Source organism: Polyodon spathula, chromosome 29 (assembly GCF_017654505.1).
Source record: "Polyodon spathula isolate WHYD16114869_AA chromosome 29, ASM1765450v1, whole genome shotgun sequence".
Taxonomy (NCBI): Eukaryota; Metazoa; Chordata; class Actinopteri; order Acipenseriformes; family Polyodontidae; genus Polyodon; species Polyodon spathula.
Window position 1 is genome coordinate 1,293,125 of NC_054562.1, and position 17,500 is coordinate 1,310,624.

Sequence of the window (17,500 nt, forward strand, 5' to 3'; positions counted from 1 at the left end):
AGGGCTGGATCTCATCAATATCAGGGTCTAGTGCTGTATATTATAAAGACATTTCAGAGGGCTGGATCTCATCAATATCAGGGTCTAGTGCTGTATATTATAAAGACATTTCAGAGGGCTGTGTCTCATCAATATCAGGGTCTAGCGCTGTATATTATAAAGACATTTCAGAGGGCTGTATCTCATCAATATCAGGGTCTAGTGCTGTATATTATAAAGACATTTCAGAGGGCTGGATCTCATCAATATCAGGGTCTAGTGCTGTATATTATAAAGACATTTCAGAGGGCTGGATCTCATCAATATCAGGGTCTAGTGCTGTATATTATAAAGACATTTCAGAGGGCTGGATCTCATCAATATCAGGGTCTAGTGCTGTATATTATAAAGACATTTCAGAGGGCTGGATCTCATCAATATCAGGGTCTAGTGCTGTATATTATAAAGACATTTCAGAGGGCTGGATCTCATCAATATCAGGGTCTAGTGCTGTATATTATAAAGACATTTCAGAGGGCTGGATCTCATCAATATCAGGGTCTAGTGCTGTATATTATAAAGACATTTCAGAGGGCTGGATCTCATCAATATCAGGGTCTAGTGCTGTATATTATAAAGACATTTCAGAGGGCTGGATCTCATCAATATCAGGGTCTAGCGCTGTGTATTATAAAGACATTTCAGAGGGCTGGATCTCATCAATATCAGGGTCTAGTGCTGTATATTATAAAGACATTTCAGAGGGCTGTGTCTCATCAATATCAGGGTCTAGTGCTGTGTATTATAAAGACATTTCAGAGGGCTGGATCTCATCAGTATCAGGGTCTAGTGCTGTATATTATAAAGACATTTCAGAGGGCTGTGTCTCATCAATATCAGGGTCTAGTGCTGTGTATTATAAAGACATTTCAGAGGGCTGGGTCTCATCAATATCAGGGTCTAGTGCTGTATATTATAAAGACATTTCAGAGGGCTGGATCTCATCAATATCAGGGTCTAGTGCTGTATATTATAAAGACATTTCAGAGGGCTGGATATCATCAATATCAGGGTCTAGCGCTGTATATTAGCCAAGTCTCCCGACATTTCAGAAGAAAGAAAAGATTTTCTTTCTTTTCCTTTTTTTTTTTTTTTTTTTTTTTTTTTTTTTTTTTTTTTTTCTTTCTTTCTTTCTTTCTTTTTCGTGCTTTTTCTATTTTCTGCGCACAGCAATCCCCGTCTGTCTCCGCGCGTCACGCCTGCTTGTTTGGGGTTTTTCCTCGTAATAATTCAATCTAAAAGCTGTTTGCTTGTCTGCGAAGTCTGTTCGTTAAACCGTAGTTTCAATCTGAACCAAAGAGGGAAAATAAACAAACAAACAAACAAACAAATCCTGCATCACCTTACCCGGCGTGTCGTTATTTAAACCCTGAAAATCAAACTGCATTGCACCTTTTAAAATGCTCCCGCGTCTCTCTTTTCTTAATAAATGTTTGCACATGAAAACGTTTTGAGCAGGTTTTGAAAACAATGTTATCCATTTATTTTATATAGCTATACCTGTAATATAGCGTGAATGTTTATTATTATTATGGTTTTGATTATATTTACAAACATAATACCTTATCAATTGTATAATTAAAACTTAAAGTATGAATAATTATTATATTTATTTTTATTATTATTATTTATTAAAGCTATTAATAACAAATACGTAATGGGTTACCCGTGGATCCACCCCCTCGAACTAAAGCTGCTGTATAATGTTCCCTTGTTAACATATTGAGTGGCACCCCCTCTATATAGAATGAACTCCCTCAGATTCATAGAGTCCAGTGAAAGCTGCTGAATAATGTTCCCTTGTTATCATATTGAATTGCACCCCCTCTATATAGAATGAACTCCCTCAGCTTCATAGAGTCCAGTGAAAGCTGCTGAATAATGTTCCCTTGTTAATATATTGAATTGCACCCCCTCTATATAGAATGAACTCCCTCAGCTTCATAGAGTCCAGTGAAAGCTGCTGAATAATGTTCCCTTGTTAACATATTGAATTGCACCCCCTCTATATAGAATGAACTCACTCAGCTTCATAGAGTCCAGTGAAAGCTGCTGAATAATGTTCCCTTGTTAACATATTGAATTGCACCCCCTCTATATAGAATGAACTCCCTCAGCTTCATAGAGTCCAGTGAAAGCTGCTGAATAATGTTCCCTTGTTAACATATTGAATTGCACCCCCTCTATATAGAATGAACTCCCTCAGCTTCATAGAGTCCAGTGAAAGCTGCTGAATAATGTTCCCTTGTTAACATATTGAATTGCACCCCCTCTATATAGAATGAACTCCCTCAGCTTCATAGAGTCCAGTGAAAGCTGCTGAATAATGTTCCCTTGTTAACATATTGAATTGCACCCCCTCTATATAGAATGAACTCCCTCAGCTTCATAGAGTCCAGTGAAAGCTGCTGAATAATGTTCCCTTGTTAACATATTGAATTGCACCCCCTCTATATAGAATGAACTCCCTCAGCTTCATAGAGTCCAGTGAAAGCTGCTGAATAATGTTCCCTTGTTAACATATTGAATTGCACCCCCCTCTATATAGAATGAACTCCCTCAGCTTCATAGAGTCCAGTGAAAGCTGCTGAATAATGTTCCCTTGTTAACATATTGAATTGCACCCCCTCTATATAGAATGAACTCCCTCAGCTTCATAGAGTCCAGTGAAAGCTGTTGTTGTTGGAAACAGCAGACGCCCCCCCAGAGGCACCCCCCCACCCCCCCTGTTCCCTTGTTAACATATTGAATTGCACCCCCTCTATATAGAATGAACTCCCTCAGCTTCATAGAGTCCAGTGAAAGCTGCTGAATAATGTTCCCTTGTTAACATATTGAATTGCACCCCCTCTATATAGAATGAACTCCCTCAGCTTCATAGAGTCCAGTGAAAGCTGCTGAATAATGTTACCTTGTTAACATATTGAATTGCACCCCCTCTATATAGAATGAACTCCCTCAGCTTCATAGAGTCCAGTGAAAGCTGCTGAATAATGTTCCCTTGTTAACATATTGAATTGCACCCCCTCTATATAGAATGAACTCCCTCAGCTTCATAGAGTCCAGTGAAAGCTGCTGAATAATGTTCCCTTGTTATCATATTGAATTGCACCCCCTCTATATAGAATGAACTCCCTCAGCTTCATAGAGTCCAGTGAAAGCTGCTGAATAATGTTCCCTTGTTAACATATTGAATTGCACCCCCTCTATATAGAATATATAATTTTCAACCTCAAATTGTGAAGAGCCGTCAGTGAAATTACTTCTGACGACAAACAATGACAAATAAAAACTGTCGACAGACACACACAATATATATTTTATATATTATATACATATATATATCTATACTTTTATATTAGTCCATAATTATATAAAATTTAAATAAACCCACTAGGGTGAAAACAGGGGTGATTGAATAAAACAAAAACTGATTTAAGAAAAGCTCTGCTTTGACGCGAGAAGTCTATTATTTATCTTATCATCGTTTTTGACTCGCTCATTTGAAATAAACAGCTTAGTGCAAGGGGGGTGTGTCTGGCTTTGAGAAAGCCTGCTTTGAGAGATCTATTATTTATCTTGTCATCGTTTGACAGCTCCCTTTCTCCCCGCTGTAACATTTCACACAAATATTTTTCACACCTCGGACTCATTTATCAGACACCCCCCCCAGGCAGAAATGACATTATAGCTCTTACACCTCATTCTTCTCCCCCACCCGCCACCCCCTCTCTGCCTCTGACAATGGAACGCTCCGTGCATTCAATAGCTGCAGGCTGTCGTTTGGAAGCTACCATAAACCCTTTAATAAAAGGGGTAGGATGGTTAATTTATTATTTTTTGACATAAAATAATTCTTGGGAGGATTTTCATTTGCTTTCTTTATTGTGAAAGAAGTAGAAAAGGTAAGTCCTGGAATTTTAGATACAGCATATAACCCGTCCAAACATGTTAGCAGATTTGAAAGAAGACCTCTCTGTGCTTTACAATGCTTCCCTATGCTTTACCAGACCTCTCTGTGTTTTACAATGCTTCCCTATGCTTTACCAGACCTCTCTGTGCTTTACAATGCTTCCCTATGCTTTACCAGACCTCTCTGTGCTTTACAATGCTTCCCTATGCTTTACCAGACCTCTCTGTGCTTTACAATGCTTCCCTATGCTTTACCAGACCTCTCTGTGCTTTACAATGCTTCCCTGTGCTTTACCAGACCTCTCTGTGCTTTACAATGCTTCCCTGTGCTTTACCAGACCTCTCTGTGCTTTACAATGCTTCCCTGTGCTTTACCAGACCTCTCTGTGCTTTACAATGCTTCCCTGTGCTTTACCAGACCTCTCTGTGCTTTACAATGCTTCCCTGTGCTTTACCAGACCTCTCTGTGCTTTACAATGCTTCCCTATGCTTTACCAGACCTCTCTGTGCTTTACAATGCTTCCCTGTGCTTTACCAGACCTCTCTGTGCTTTACAATGCTTCCCTATGCTTTACCAGACCTCTCTGTGCTTTACAATGCTTCCCTATGCTTTACCAGACCTCTCTGTGCTTTACAATGCTTCCCTGTGCTTTACCAGACCTCTCTGTGCTTTACAATGCTTCCCTGTGCTTTACCAGACCCTCTCTGTGCTTTACAATGCTTCCCTGTGCTTTACCAGACCTCTCTGTGCTTTACAATGCTTAATTTTATTATTATTATTATTATTATTATTATTATTATTATTATTTACATTAAAGCTATAATGCTGTGATTAAAAATTAAAATTAGTCACGGTTTTCTTGCCGAAAGAACTTTCTAACGCTTTCCGAATTCCTATGCATTAGGGACGGGCCTGACGTAATCCTGCCCGGTCTGGCTTTGTGAAGCTGTCCCGTACTGACGGGCTGAGCTGGGATTTCATCTATAGAAGAAAATGGAGATTAAAAAAAACAAAAACCCCAAGAGATCAGGGATGACAGGGGTTACCAGATGAAAGGTGGTATGGCTTTACAATATTAATATTAATAATACTAGACTTCATTGAGGGGAGCTCTGAACCCCAGGACTGGGTGCAGCAGCAGCAGGGCTAGTGTGAGTTTCTAACCCTGCTCAAACTCCCGGCTCCTGATCATTGCAATATTAATAATAATAATACTAGATTTCATTGAGGGGAGCTCTGAACCCCAAGGACTGGGTGCAGCAGCAGCAGGGCTAGTGTGAGTTTCTAACCCTGCTCAAACTCCTTCCTCCTGATCATTGCAATATTAACTGGAAGTGAACTTAGCCTCGCTTTAAATTTTTGACCACGGATTCATCCACGAGTCTCAATTAATCAAAACAAGGGATTACAGTTCGGCGTTGTTTGTTGAGGTGACAGGAGCCTGCTGTGGAACTCCTGCCACCAGATCATTGCAATATTAATAATAATAATACTAGTCTTCATTGAGGGGAGCTCTGAACCCCAAGGACTGGGTGCAGCAGCAGCAGCAAAGGGCTAGTGTGAGTTTCTAACCCTGCTAAAACTCCTGGCTCCTGATCATTGCAATATTAATAATAATAACACTACTTCATTGAGGGGAGCTCTGAACCCCAGGACTGGGTGCATCAGCACCAGCAGGGCTAGTGTGAGTTTCTAACACTGCTCAAACTCCTGCCTCCTGATCAATGCAATATTAATAATAATAATACTAAACTTCATTGAGGAAGGCATGGGTCTGAAGCTCAGTGGTAGATTTCAAGAAAGCGCTGGTCTGCAGTGTGGAAGGCAGTGTGTTTGAATCATTGAGGGGGAGTCATATAACCCCAGGAGCAGGCAGGCAGCAGGGTTGAGTGGGAGTTTCTAAACCCAGGAACTCCTGTACCTTGATCAATGAAATATTCTAATAATAAACTTTGAGTAGATTCATTGGATGGGAGCCTGAGCAGGGGACTTGAAAGCGGCAGGCTGCAGTTGTTAGTGTGAAAGCGAACCAACTCAGTGGCTCATGAGTGTCAGTGCACGCTCAGGGCTTCTTGCTCTGCCTGGGTTTGGCAGGCAGCAGCAGGCGGGCTTGGGCTAGTGTGAGTTTTTTTTTTTAACTTGCCAAAAATGCTGGCGCCTGCAGTGTGGAGGGCAGTGGGTTTGAAGCTCAGTGACTAGGGAAAGCGGGGCCCCAGGCTGTGTGGAGGGCAGGGGTTTGAGGAGCTCAGTGGTTAGATAAAGAAAGCGCTGGGCTGCAGTGTGGAAGGCAGTGGGGTTTGAGGAGCTCAGTGGTTAGATAAAGAAAGCGCTGGGCTGCAGTGTGGAAGGCAGTGGGTTTGAGGAGCTCAGTGGTGAGATAAAGAAAGCGCTGGGCGGCAGTGTGGAAGGCAGTGGGTTTGAGGAGCTCAGTGGTTAGATAAAGAAAGCGCTGGGCTGCAGTGTGGAAGGCAGTGGGTTTGAGGAGCTCAGTGGTTTGATAAAGAAAGCGCTGGGCTGCAGTGTGGAAGGCAGTGGGTTTGAGGAGCTCAGTGGTTAGATAAAGAAAGCGCTGGGCTGCAGTGTGGAAGGCAGTGGGTTTGAGTAGCTCAGTGGTTAGATAAAGTGCTGGGCTGCAGTGTGGAAGGCAGTGGGTTTGAGTAGCTCAGTGGTTAGGTAAAGAAAGCGCTGGGCTGCAGTGTGGAAGGCAGTGGGTTTGAGGCGCTCGCAGTGTGGTTGGATAAAGAAAAGCGCTCAGGGGTCACACCTTCCTACCAAAGTGCTGGAAGGGCAGTGTGGAAGGCATTGTGTCTTGAGAGGAGCTCGGGCTGCAGTGTGGAAGGCAGTGTGGAAGTGGGTTTGAGGAGCTCAGTGGTTAGATAAAGAAAGCGCTGGGCTGCAGTGTGGAAGGCAGTGGGTTTGAGGAGCTCAGTGGTTTGATAAAGAAAGCGCTGGGCTGCAGTGTGGAAGGCAGTGGGTTTGAGGAGCTCAGTGGTTTTGATAAAGAAAGCGCTGGGCTGCAGTGTGGAAGGCAGTGTGTTTGAGGAGCTCAGTGGTTAGAGAAAGAAAGCCGTACCTGACTCCTCGGTCACAGTATTTTTCGCCGAAGGTCGCAGTGGGTTTTGAGGAGGACTCCTCAGTGTTTATATTTCGTAAAGACCCGAAAAGCGCTTAAGTCACCCAAACTTGGGTGTCAGTGCGTGTTGTTCTTTGTGGACTCGCAGGTCAGTGGGTGTGAGGAGCTCAAAGTGGTTTAGATAAAGAAACTATTTAAAGCGCTGGGCTGCAGTGTGGAAGGCAGTGGGTTTGAGGAGCTCAGTGGTTAGATAAAGAAAGCGCTGGGCTGCAGTGTGGAAGGCAGTGGGTTTGAGGAGCTCAGTGGATAGATAAAGAAAGCGCTGGGCTGCAGTGTGGAAGGCAGTGGGTTTGAGGAGCTCAGTGGTTAGATAAAGAAAGCGCTGGGCTGCAGTGTGGAAGGCAGTGGGTTTGAGGAGCTCAGTGGTTAGATAAAGAAAGCGCTGGGCTGGAGTGTGGAGGGCAGTGGGGTTTGAGGAGCTCAGTGGTTTGAGAAAGAAAGCGCTGGGCTGCAGTGTGGAAGGCAGTGGGTTTGAGGAGCTCAGTGGTTGGATAAAGAAAGCGCTGGGCTGCAGTGTGGAAGGCAGTGGGTTTGAGGAGCTCAGTGGTTTGATAAAGAAAGCGCTGGGCTGCAGTGTGGAAGGCAGTGGGTTTGAGGAGCTCAGTGGTTAGATAAAGAAAGCGCTGGGCTGCAGTGTGGAAGGCAGTGGGGTTTGAGGAGCTCAGTGGTTAGATAAAGAAAGCGCTGGGCTGCAGTGTGGAAGGCAGGGGGTTTGAGGAGCTCAGTGGTTAGATAAAGAAAGCGCTGGGCTGCAGTGTGGAAGGCAGTGGGTTTGAGGAGCTCAGTGGTTAGATAAAGAAAGCGCTGGGCTGCAGTGTGGAAGGCAGTTTTGAGGAGCTCAGTGGTTAGATTAAGAAAGCACTGGGCTGCAGTGTGGAAGGCAGTGGGTTTGAGGAGCTCAGTGGTTTGATAAAGAAAGCGCTGGGCTGCAGTGTGGAAGGCAGTGGGTTTGAGGAGCTCAGTGGTTAGAAAAAGCCGCCGGACTGGAAGGGGGCGCTATATTATATCCGCGAAATGAGTTCAGTTTCGGTTTTTTAAAAAAAGAAAAATGTTTTGCTGTCCGTTTAAATGTAATCGGAGCTTCCCCGTTTCAAAGCGGAGTAAACAAAGACCGGACCAGAGGAGTGACGTCACTGCAAACTGCAGAACTGCGCAAATTAACAACGATTTATTATAATTTTACATTTAAACGCAAGCCACTTTTAATTTCTATAGAGATCCACCAACGTAGCCCGATTTTAAGTAATTGTAAAGCTAGTAGCACTATAGACAGCAATAGAGATCTCTCTCTCTCTCTCTCTCTCTCTCTCTCTCTCTCTCTCTCTATATATATATATATATATATATATATATATATATATACTATATTGTATATATATTTATATATATATATTCTTAATATATTTTATATGTTATATTGCGGCAAATATTCTGTGTTTTTTACAAAATAGGGCAGTCTTGAGCAACGTGACATTAACGCCGTTTATTGGTTTACAAGTTTTACGACACCGCAAACAAAAAAAAAGCAGACAAATAAAATTTTCTCTCGCAGGCCTGTCTTTACGGTCGGTTCTTTTGAATAGTGCTAGAAATTTCAACAGTATTTCAGTTTTCGTCTTGAGATTACGTTGCACTTCTTCGTTCCACAGTGTTTCGCGTCTGGCTCTGCATCTTGTTTTACTGCGTGTTGTGAAGATACCTCGTTAGATTCATAAGCCTGCGTTATTGTAAACTGCAATTCTGTACGACTCGATATTTTAATACCCGCTGTATATAAATATTCCTCTATGAGTTTTTAGTCTGGCAAATTTTCGTTTTTAAATGGACAGGGAAATGCCAGCCAAACGAAAACTTATCACCGATTCCTTTAAAGTTGTCAATAAAGTAAAAAAGGAGAACTCTAAATGCAACGTGCAAGAGCAAGGTGATTATTATTATTATTATATTATTATTATTATTATTATTATATTATTATTATTATTAGTTAGATGTTTGAGCTGGAATTACATTGTAACTGCAGTTTAATATCACTGGACTGGAATTACATTGTAACTGCAGTTTAATATCACTGGACTGGACTGGAATTACATTGTAACTGCAGTTTAATATCACTGGACTGGGCTGGAATTACATTGTAACTGCAGTTTAATATCACTGGACTGGACTGGAATTACATTGTAACTGCAGTTTAATATCACTGGACTGGGCTGGAATTACATTGTAACTGCAGTTTAATATCACTAGACTGGACTGGAATTACATTGTAACTGCAGTTTAATATCACTGGACTGGACTGGAATTACATTGTAACTGCAGTTTAATATCACTGGACTGGACTGGAATTACATTGTAACTGCAGTTTAATATCACTGGACTGGGCTGGAATTACATTGTAACTGCAGTTTAATATCACTGGACTGGGCTGGAATTACATTGTAACTGCAGTTTAATATCACTGGACTGGACTGGAATTACATTGTAACTGCAGTTTAATATCACTGGACTGGGCTGGAATTACATTGTAACTGCAGTTTAATATCACTGGACTGGACTGGAATTACATTGTAACTGCAGTTTAATATCACTAGACTGGGCTGGAATTACATTGTAACTGCAGTTTAATATCACTAGGACTGGGCTGGAATTACATTGTAACTGCAGTTTAATATCACTAGACTGGACTGGAATTACATTGTAACTGCAGTTTAATATCACTGGACTGGACTGGAATTACATTGTAACTGCAGTTTAATATCACTGGACTGGGCTGGAATTACATTGTAACTGCAGTTTAATATCACTGGACTGGGCTGGAATTACATTGTAACTGCAGTTTAATATCACTAGACTGGACTGGAATTACATTGTAACTGCAGTTTAATATCACTGGACTGGGCTGGAATTACATTGTAACTGCAGTTTAATATCACTGGACTGGGCTGGAATTACATTGTAACTGCAGTTTAATATCACTGGACTGGACTGGAATTACATTGTAACTGCAGTTTAATATCACTAGACTGGACTGGAATTACATTGTAACTGCAGTTTAATATCACTGGACTGGGCTGGAATTACATTGTAACTGCAGTTTAATATCACTGGACTGGACTGGAATTACATTGTAACTGCAGTTTAATATCACTGGACTGGGCTGGAATTACATTGTAACTGCAGTTTAATATCACTAGACTGGGCTGGAATTACATTGTAACTGCAGTTTAATATCACTAGACTGGACTGGAATTACATTGTAACTGCAGTTTAATATCACTGGACTGGGCTGGAATTACATTGTAACTGCAGTTTAATATCACTGGACTGGACTGGAATTACATTGTAACTGCAGTTTAATATCACTAGACTGGACTGGAATTACATTGTAACTGCAGTTTAATATCACTGGACTGGACTGGAATTACATTGTAACTGCAGTTTAATATCACTGGACTGGGCTGGAATTACATTGTAACTGCAGTTTAATATCACTGGACTGGAATTACATTGTAACTGCAGTTTAATATCACTGGACTGGACTGGAATTACATTGTAACTGCAGTTTAATATCACTGGACTGGAATGGAATTACATTGTAACTGCAGTTTAATATCACTGGACTGGGCTGGAATTACATTGTAACTGCAGTTTAATATCACTGGACTGGACTGGAATTACATTGTAACTGCAGTTTAATATCACTGGACTGGACTGGAATTACATTGTAACTGCAGTTTAATATCACTGGACTGGACTGGAATTACATTGTAACTGCAGTTTAATATCACTGGACTGGACTGGAATTACATTGTAACTGCAGTTTAATATCACTGGACTGGACTGGAATTACATTGTAACTGCAGTTTAATATCACTGGACTGGACTGGAATTACATTGTAACTGCAGTTTAATATCACTGGACTGGACTGGAATTACATTGTAACTGCAGTTTAATATCACTGGACTGGACTGGAATTACATTGTAACTGCAGTTTAATATCACTGGACTGGACTGGAATTACATTGTAACTGCAGTTTAATATCACTGGACTGGGCTGGAATTACATTGTAACTGCAGTTTAATATCACTGGACTGGAATTACATTGTAACTGCAGTTTAATATCACTGGACTGGGCTGGAATTACATTGTAACTGCAGTTTAATATCACTGGACTGGGCTGGAATTACATTGTAACTGCAGTTTAATATCACTGGACTGGGCTGGAATTACATTGTAACTGCAGTTTAATATCACTAGACTGGACTGGAATTACATTGTAACTGCAGTTTAATATCACTGGACTGGACTGGAATTACATTGTAACTGCAGTTTAATATCACTGGACTGGGCTGGAATTACATTGTAACTGCAGTTTAATATCACTGGACTGGACTGGAATTACATTGTAACTGCAGTTTAATATCACTGGACTGGGCTGGAATTACATTGTAACTGCAGTTTAATATCACTGGACTGGGCTGGAATTACATTGTAACTGCAGTTTAATATCACTGGACTGGACTGGAATTACATTGTAACTGCAGTTTAATATCACTGGACTGGGCTGGAATTACATTGTAACTGCAGTTTAATATCACTGGACTGGGCTGGAATTACATTGTAACTGCAGTTTAATATCACTGGACTGGACTGGAATTACATTGTAACTGCAGTTTAATATCACTGGACTGGGCTGGAATTACATTGTAACTGCAGTTTAATATCACTGGACTGGACTGGAATTACATTGTAACTGCAGTTTAATATCACTGGACTGGGCTGGAATTACATTGTAACTGCAGTTTAATATCACTGGACTGGGCTGGAATTACATTGTAACTGCAGTTTAATATCACTAGACTGGGCTGGAATTACATTGTAACTGCAGTTTAATATCACTGGACTGGGCTGGAATTACATTGTAACTGCAGTTTAATATCACTAGACTGGGCTGGAATTACATTGTAACTGCAGTTTAATATCACTGGACTGGGCTGGAATTACATTGTAACTGCAGTTTAATATCACTGGACTGGACTGGAATTACATTGTAACTGCAGTTTAATATCACTAGACTGGACAGGAATTACATTGTAACTGCAGTTTAATATCACTAGACTGGACTGGAATTACATTACAGGGCTGGGAATCAGACTCACTCTCTGGTTTCCAGTCCTGTAGTGCAGTGTGTTTGTTCTGATTTCTCAGAGAGAGATGCTGAGATCCTGGCCGCTCCTCCTCTCTCACAGAGGGACTCCGAGATGCAGCTGCTCAGAGAGTTTGATCTGAACTGGGAGTTCGGACCCTGTACTGGTGAGATAATATTTGTCTCTTGTAAAGCGCTTTGTGATGGTGGTCCACTACGAAAGGCGCTATATAAAATAAAGATTGTTTTATTGATTGATTGACAGGCAGCCCAGAGTCTCTGTTTGCACACTGAAGCGCTGTCACTCAGACCACATTCAAACAGGACCGGCTGTCTCACAGTCCTGTTCAGTTTGAACAGCTGCAGACAGACAGAAAGACAGACAGACAGAGCCCCACAGTCCTTATGCATGGTACTTTACGACCCGACACGGCACGACATGTGTGACTGCGCATAGTGTGACAACGACACGACATATTTGAGACACTACATAGTGGTGACACGCACACGACATTAGTGTGACTTAGAACACGCCATACGTGCTGCCACGACTGTAGTGTGACACGATAGCGCATATGGACGACACTGACATAGTGTGGCACGACACGACAGCTGTAGTCTGTGTGCTGTATCACACTGTGCTACGCTGTATCACTGTGCTGTATCACACTGTGCTGTATCACACTGTGCTGTGCTCACGACAAGCTGAGTGTGACAAGACTGACATCACACATAGTGACTGGACATAGTGTGACAACGCACATAGTGCCGTATCTGTGGACACAGACATAGTGCGACGATTGCTGTATCACACTGTGCTGTCTCACACTGTGCTGTGCTGTATCACACTGTGCTGTGCTGTATAACTCTGTGCTGTATCACACTGTGCTGTGCTGTATCACACTGTGCTGTATCACACTGTGCTGTATCACGCTGTGCTGTATCACGCTGTGCTGTATCACGCTGTGCTGTATCACACTGTGCTGTATCACGCTGTGCTGTATCACGCTGTGCTGTATCACACTGTGCTGTGCTGTATCCCGCTGTGCTGTATCACGCTGTGCTGTATCACGCTGTGCTGTGCTGGGTGAATGCTTGTTCATGCTATTTCAGTGTGTTTGTATTGCTGCTCAGGTATCACTCGTTTGCAGCGGTGGCACAGAGCTGACAAGCTGGGCTTGAAGCCCCCTGCTGAACTGAAGGACGTCATCATCAACAATACTGGAGACTCAGAGTACCTGAACTGGTGAGCCTGGGTGTGTGTGTGTGTCTCAGTGTGGTGGGTGTCTCAGTGTGTTTGGTGGCAGCGTGTTCAGCGAATCAGTGAGCTGTTGCACTAGCAGGGGTCACCACCCAGTTCCAGGTTTTACTACCAGCTTGATCAGCCCCCAGTGTGTCTAGCTAACAAGCTCAGGTGTGTCTTATTATTAAACTCCTAGTGAAAGCAGGACTGGATCACACTGCTGTGCAGCGGGAGTCTGATTATTAAACTCCTAGTGAAAGCAGGACTGGATCACACTGCTGTGCAGCGGGAGTCTGATTATTAAACTCCTAGTGAAAGCAGGACTGGATCACACCGCTGTGCAGCGGGAGTCTGATTATTAAACTCCTAGTGAAAGCAGGACTGGATCACACTGCTGTGCAGCGGGTGTCTGATTATTAAACTCCTAGTGAAAGCAGGACTGGATCACACTGCTGTGCAGCGGGAGTCTGATTATTAAACTCCTAGTGAAAGCAGGACTGGATCACACTGCTGTGCAGCGGGAGTCTCATTATTAAACTCCTAGTGAAAGCAGGACTGGATCACACTGCTGTGCAGCGGGAGTCTGATTATTAAACTCCTAGTGAAAGCAGGACTGGATCACACTGCTGTGCAGCGGGAGTCTGATTATTAAACTCCTAGTGAAAGCAGGACTGGATCACACTGCTGTGCAGCGGGAGTCTGATTATTAAACTCCTAGTGAAAGCAGGACTGGATCACACTGCTGTGCAGCGGGAGTCTGATTATTAAACTCCTAGTGAAAGCAGGACTGGATCACACTGCTCTGCAGCGGGAGTCTGATTATTAAACTCCCAGTGAAAGCAGGACCAGATCGCAGTGCTGTGCAGCGGGAGGCTGGTTTTCTGATGGCTCTCAGTTCGCTGGTTCTCTGCAGGTCAGGTCTGCACAGAGCTCCTGTCTGAGTGCGTTTGTTTTTGACAGCTTCTCTCCAGGAAAGCACGACTGCCATTCAGCCTTGGGGTCTGCACAGAAAGAATCAGGAGAATTTATGAAAAAAAAAAACAGACAAACGTGTCTTTCGGGTCTGCTCTAAAAGGACTTTTTTTTTTTTGTTTACACGACGTGACACCGGCAGGGGGGGGGGGGGGGGGGGGGGGGGGGGGTAAAAAGTTAGAAACCCAGGATTTTTTTTTTGTCCTGAACAAGAACTGACTTTCTTGACACAACACAACAACTGAGTGGCCACTCTGGTGTGAGACCCACCACCCATGTGTGTGTGACACTGAGTGTCACACACCACCAACCAGAGTGTTCACATATATAATTGTCACGACTGGACTTGAAGTATAATCACAAAAACAAACAGAACGTCAAACACCGTGCTAATGGCACGAGACTAAGTTGTGCATGATTCAACACTTATCTCTCCTCTTGCGAGTTGAGAGAACGAAAGAAAGAAAGAGAGAACAAACGAAAGAGAGAACGAACGAAAGAGAGAACGAAAGAAACAGAACGTTGATTCTTTAAATGCATCTTGATACAAGTCTGAAATTTCTAAACTAAAGCAATCCTCTCCCTCTCCTCTCCTCCCCCTCCTCCTCCTCTCCTCCTCTCTCCTCTCCCCTCCCCTCCTCCCCCCCTCCTCCGATCAAGTTTGGATCGTTTTCCGATTCGCTCATCACATCCTGCAGATTTTTTAGAAACCTCGAAATGGCAAACGCTGTGTCTTCCACAGAGCTCTCAGAATCCTGTGTGAACTACAGCAGCTACACCAGAGTGGAGCCGATATTAACCTGCCCCCCGCAACGCTGCCCCCTAGTGGATAGGAGACACACAGCAATAAGAAATAAATATATAGATCTGAATACAGCCGTCTTGCATCGCTATTAACCTGCTCCCTGCAACACTCTGCCCCCTAGTGGATAGGAGACACACAGCAATAAGAAATATATATATATATATATATAGAAATATATATACAGACCTGAATACAACAGTTTTTTATTAAAGAATTATTCAAACAGAATAGCAAAATTCTTACAAAAACTCTCCATTAAAATGAATGTGACTGTGTGTATTTGCATTGCTTGCATGTCGAATATTATTTTTTTTTTTCATTCTCTTTGTGAAATACTACAAATAATGTGTTACTCTGTGACACAGAACAGGATTAAAAGCTACTGTCACGTTCTGAACCAAGCCTGTATCTCGTTATTGTATTTTTGGAGAGAGCCGTACCCTTTCTCTCGGGGATGAAGGTGCAGTTCGGTCTCTGTGCCTCAAGCCTGCCCTGGATTGGAGGGAGCCCCCTTTCTCTTAGGGGGGTGAGGGAGGGTGCAGTTCCGTCTCTGTGCCTCAAGCCTGCCCTGGACTGGAGGGAGACCCCTTTCTCTTAGGGGGGTGAGGGAGGGAGCAGTTCAGTCTCCGTGCCTCAAGCCTGCCCTGGACTGGAGGGAGCCCCCTTTCTCTTAGGGGGGTGAGGGAGGGGAGCAGTTCAGTCTCCGTGCCTCAAGCCTGCCCTGGACTGGAGGGAGCCCCCTTTCTCTTAGGGGGGTGAGGGAGGGAGGGCCCTGAGCAGTTCAGTCTCTGTGCCTCAAGCCTGCTCTGGACTGGAGGGAGCACCCTTTCTCTTAGGGGGTGAGGGAGGGAGCAGTTCAGTCTCCGTGCCTCAAGCCTGCCCTGGACTGGAGGGAGCCCCCTTTCTCTTAGGGGGGTGAGGGAGGGAGCAGTTCAGTCTCTGTGCCTCAAGCCTGCCCTGGACTGGAGGGAGCACCCTTTCTCTTAGGGGGGGTGAGGGAGGGAGCAGTTCAGTCTCTGTGCCTCAAGCCTGCCCTGGACTGGAGGGAGCCCCCTTTCTCTTAGGGGGGTGAGGGAGGGAGCAGTTCAGTCTCCGTGCCTCAAGCCTGCCCTGGACTGGAGGGAGCCCCCTTTCTCTTAGGGGGGGAGGGAGGGAGCAGTTCAGTCTCCGTGCCTCAAGCCTGCCCTGGACTGGAGGGAGCACCCTTTCTCTTAGGGGGGGTGAGGGAGGGAGCAGTTCAGTCTCCATGCCTCAAGCCTGCCCTGGACTGGAGGGAGCACCCTTTCTCTTAGGGGGTGAGGGAGGGTTCAGCAGTTCAGTCTCCATGCCTCAAGCCTGCCCTGGACTGGAGGGAGCCCCCTTTCTCTTAGGGGGGTGAGGGAGGGAGAGAGCAGTTCAGTCTCCGTGCCTCAAGCCTGCCCTGGACTGGAGGGAGCCCCCTTTCTCTTAGGGGGGTGAGGGAGGGAGCAGTTCAGTCTCTGTGCCTCAAGCCTGCCCTGGACTGGAGGGAGCACCCTTTCTCTTAGGGGGGTGAGGGAGGGAGCAGTTCGGTCTCTGTGCCTCAAGCCTGCCCTGGACTGGAGGGAGACCCCTTTCTCTTAGGGGGGTGAGGGAGGGAGCAGTTCGGTCTCCGTGCCTCAAGCCTGCCCTGGACTGGAGGGAGACCCCTTTCTCTTAGGGGGGGTGAGGGAGGGAGCAGTTCGGTCTCCGTGCCTCAAGCCTTATGAATTAGCAGCTGTCTGTGTGTCTCTGCCAGCTGCCCCCACAGATTACGACAGCACTCGCCTCACCCAGCCCTAGAAAAATATACGATCTTGGCTTTCATTTAAATTCATTTAAAAAAAAAAAAATTGAAAAAAAAAAAAAAAGAATTGTGTGTAGGCAATAACCTAACACAGGGCAACCCGGCAACGGTTGCTAGGTGTGTCCGCTGCCCATCCCATCCTCCCTGGGGACATCACCCTTCCCTAAACACCAAAATAACTAATAATAATAATACTAATAATTACTGCTAGTGGGGTATCTCTGAAATAATTAAAGGGTGCGTTATGTTATATATATATATATTTGACGCACGACGGCGTGCTAGTGACGTATTGTTGTAAAAACGACCAAGATCTTTACTGATTTATTGGTTGATTTCTCAAATGAATAAGATCTACACCTGGCACGGAATACATTAAAACCGGTGGAAGCTTATAGCGGTTCTGCCGCTGCTGTTAACACGGAACAGCAGCGCGCTCTGGTGGG

General features: G+C 44.0%; 2 protein-coding genes across 2 annotated transcripts in view; one reads left to right on the forward strand and one right to left on the reverse strand.

The window, feature by feature from the left end:
- LOC121302114 (hemicentin-2-like) overlaps positions 1–17,500 on the reverse strand; it is a 250,009-nt gene that overhangs the window by 27,795 nt on the left and 204,714 nt on the right. The gene's annotated exons all lie outside the window — the stretch shown is intronic.
- On the forward strand, positions 8,729–13,492 carry pold4 (DNA polymerase delta 4, accessory subunit). Its single transcript, XM_041232136.1, has 3 exons — positions 8,729–9,009; positions 12,293–12,397; positions 13,365–13,492. Exons 1-3 carry the CDS (start codon positions 8,907–8,909, stop codon positions 13,478–13,480), a joined length of 324 nt encoding a protein of 107 aa, XP_041088070.1. The 5' UTR covers positions 8,729–8,906; the 3' UTR covers positions 13,481–13,492.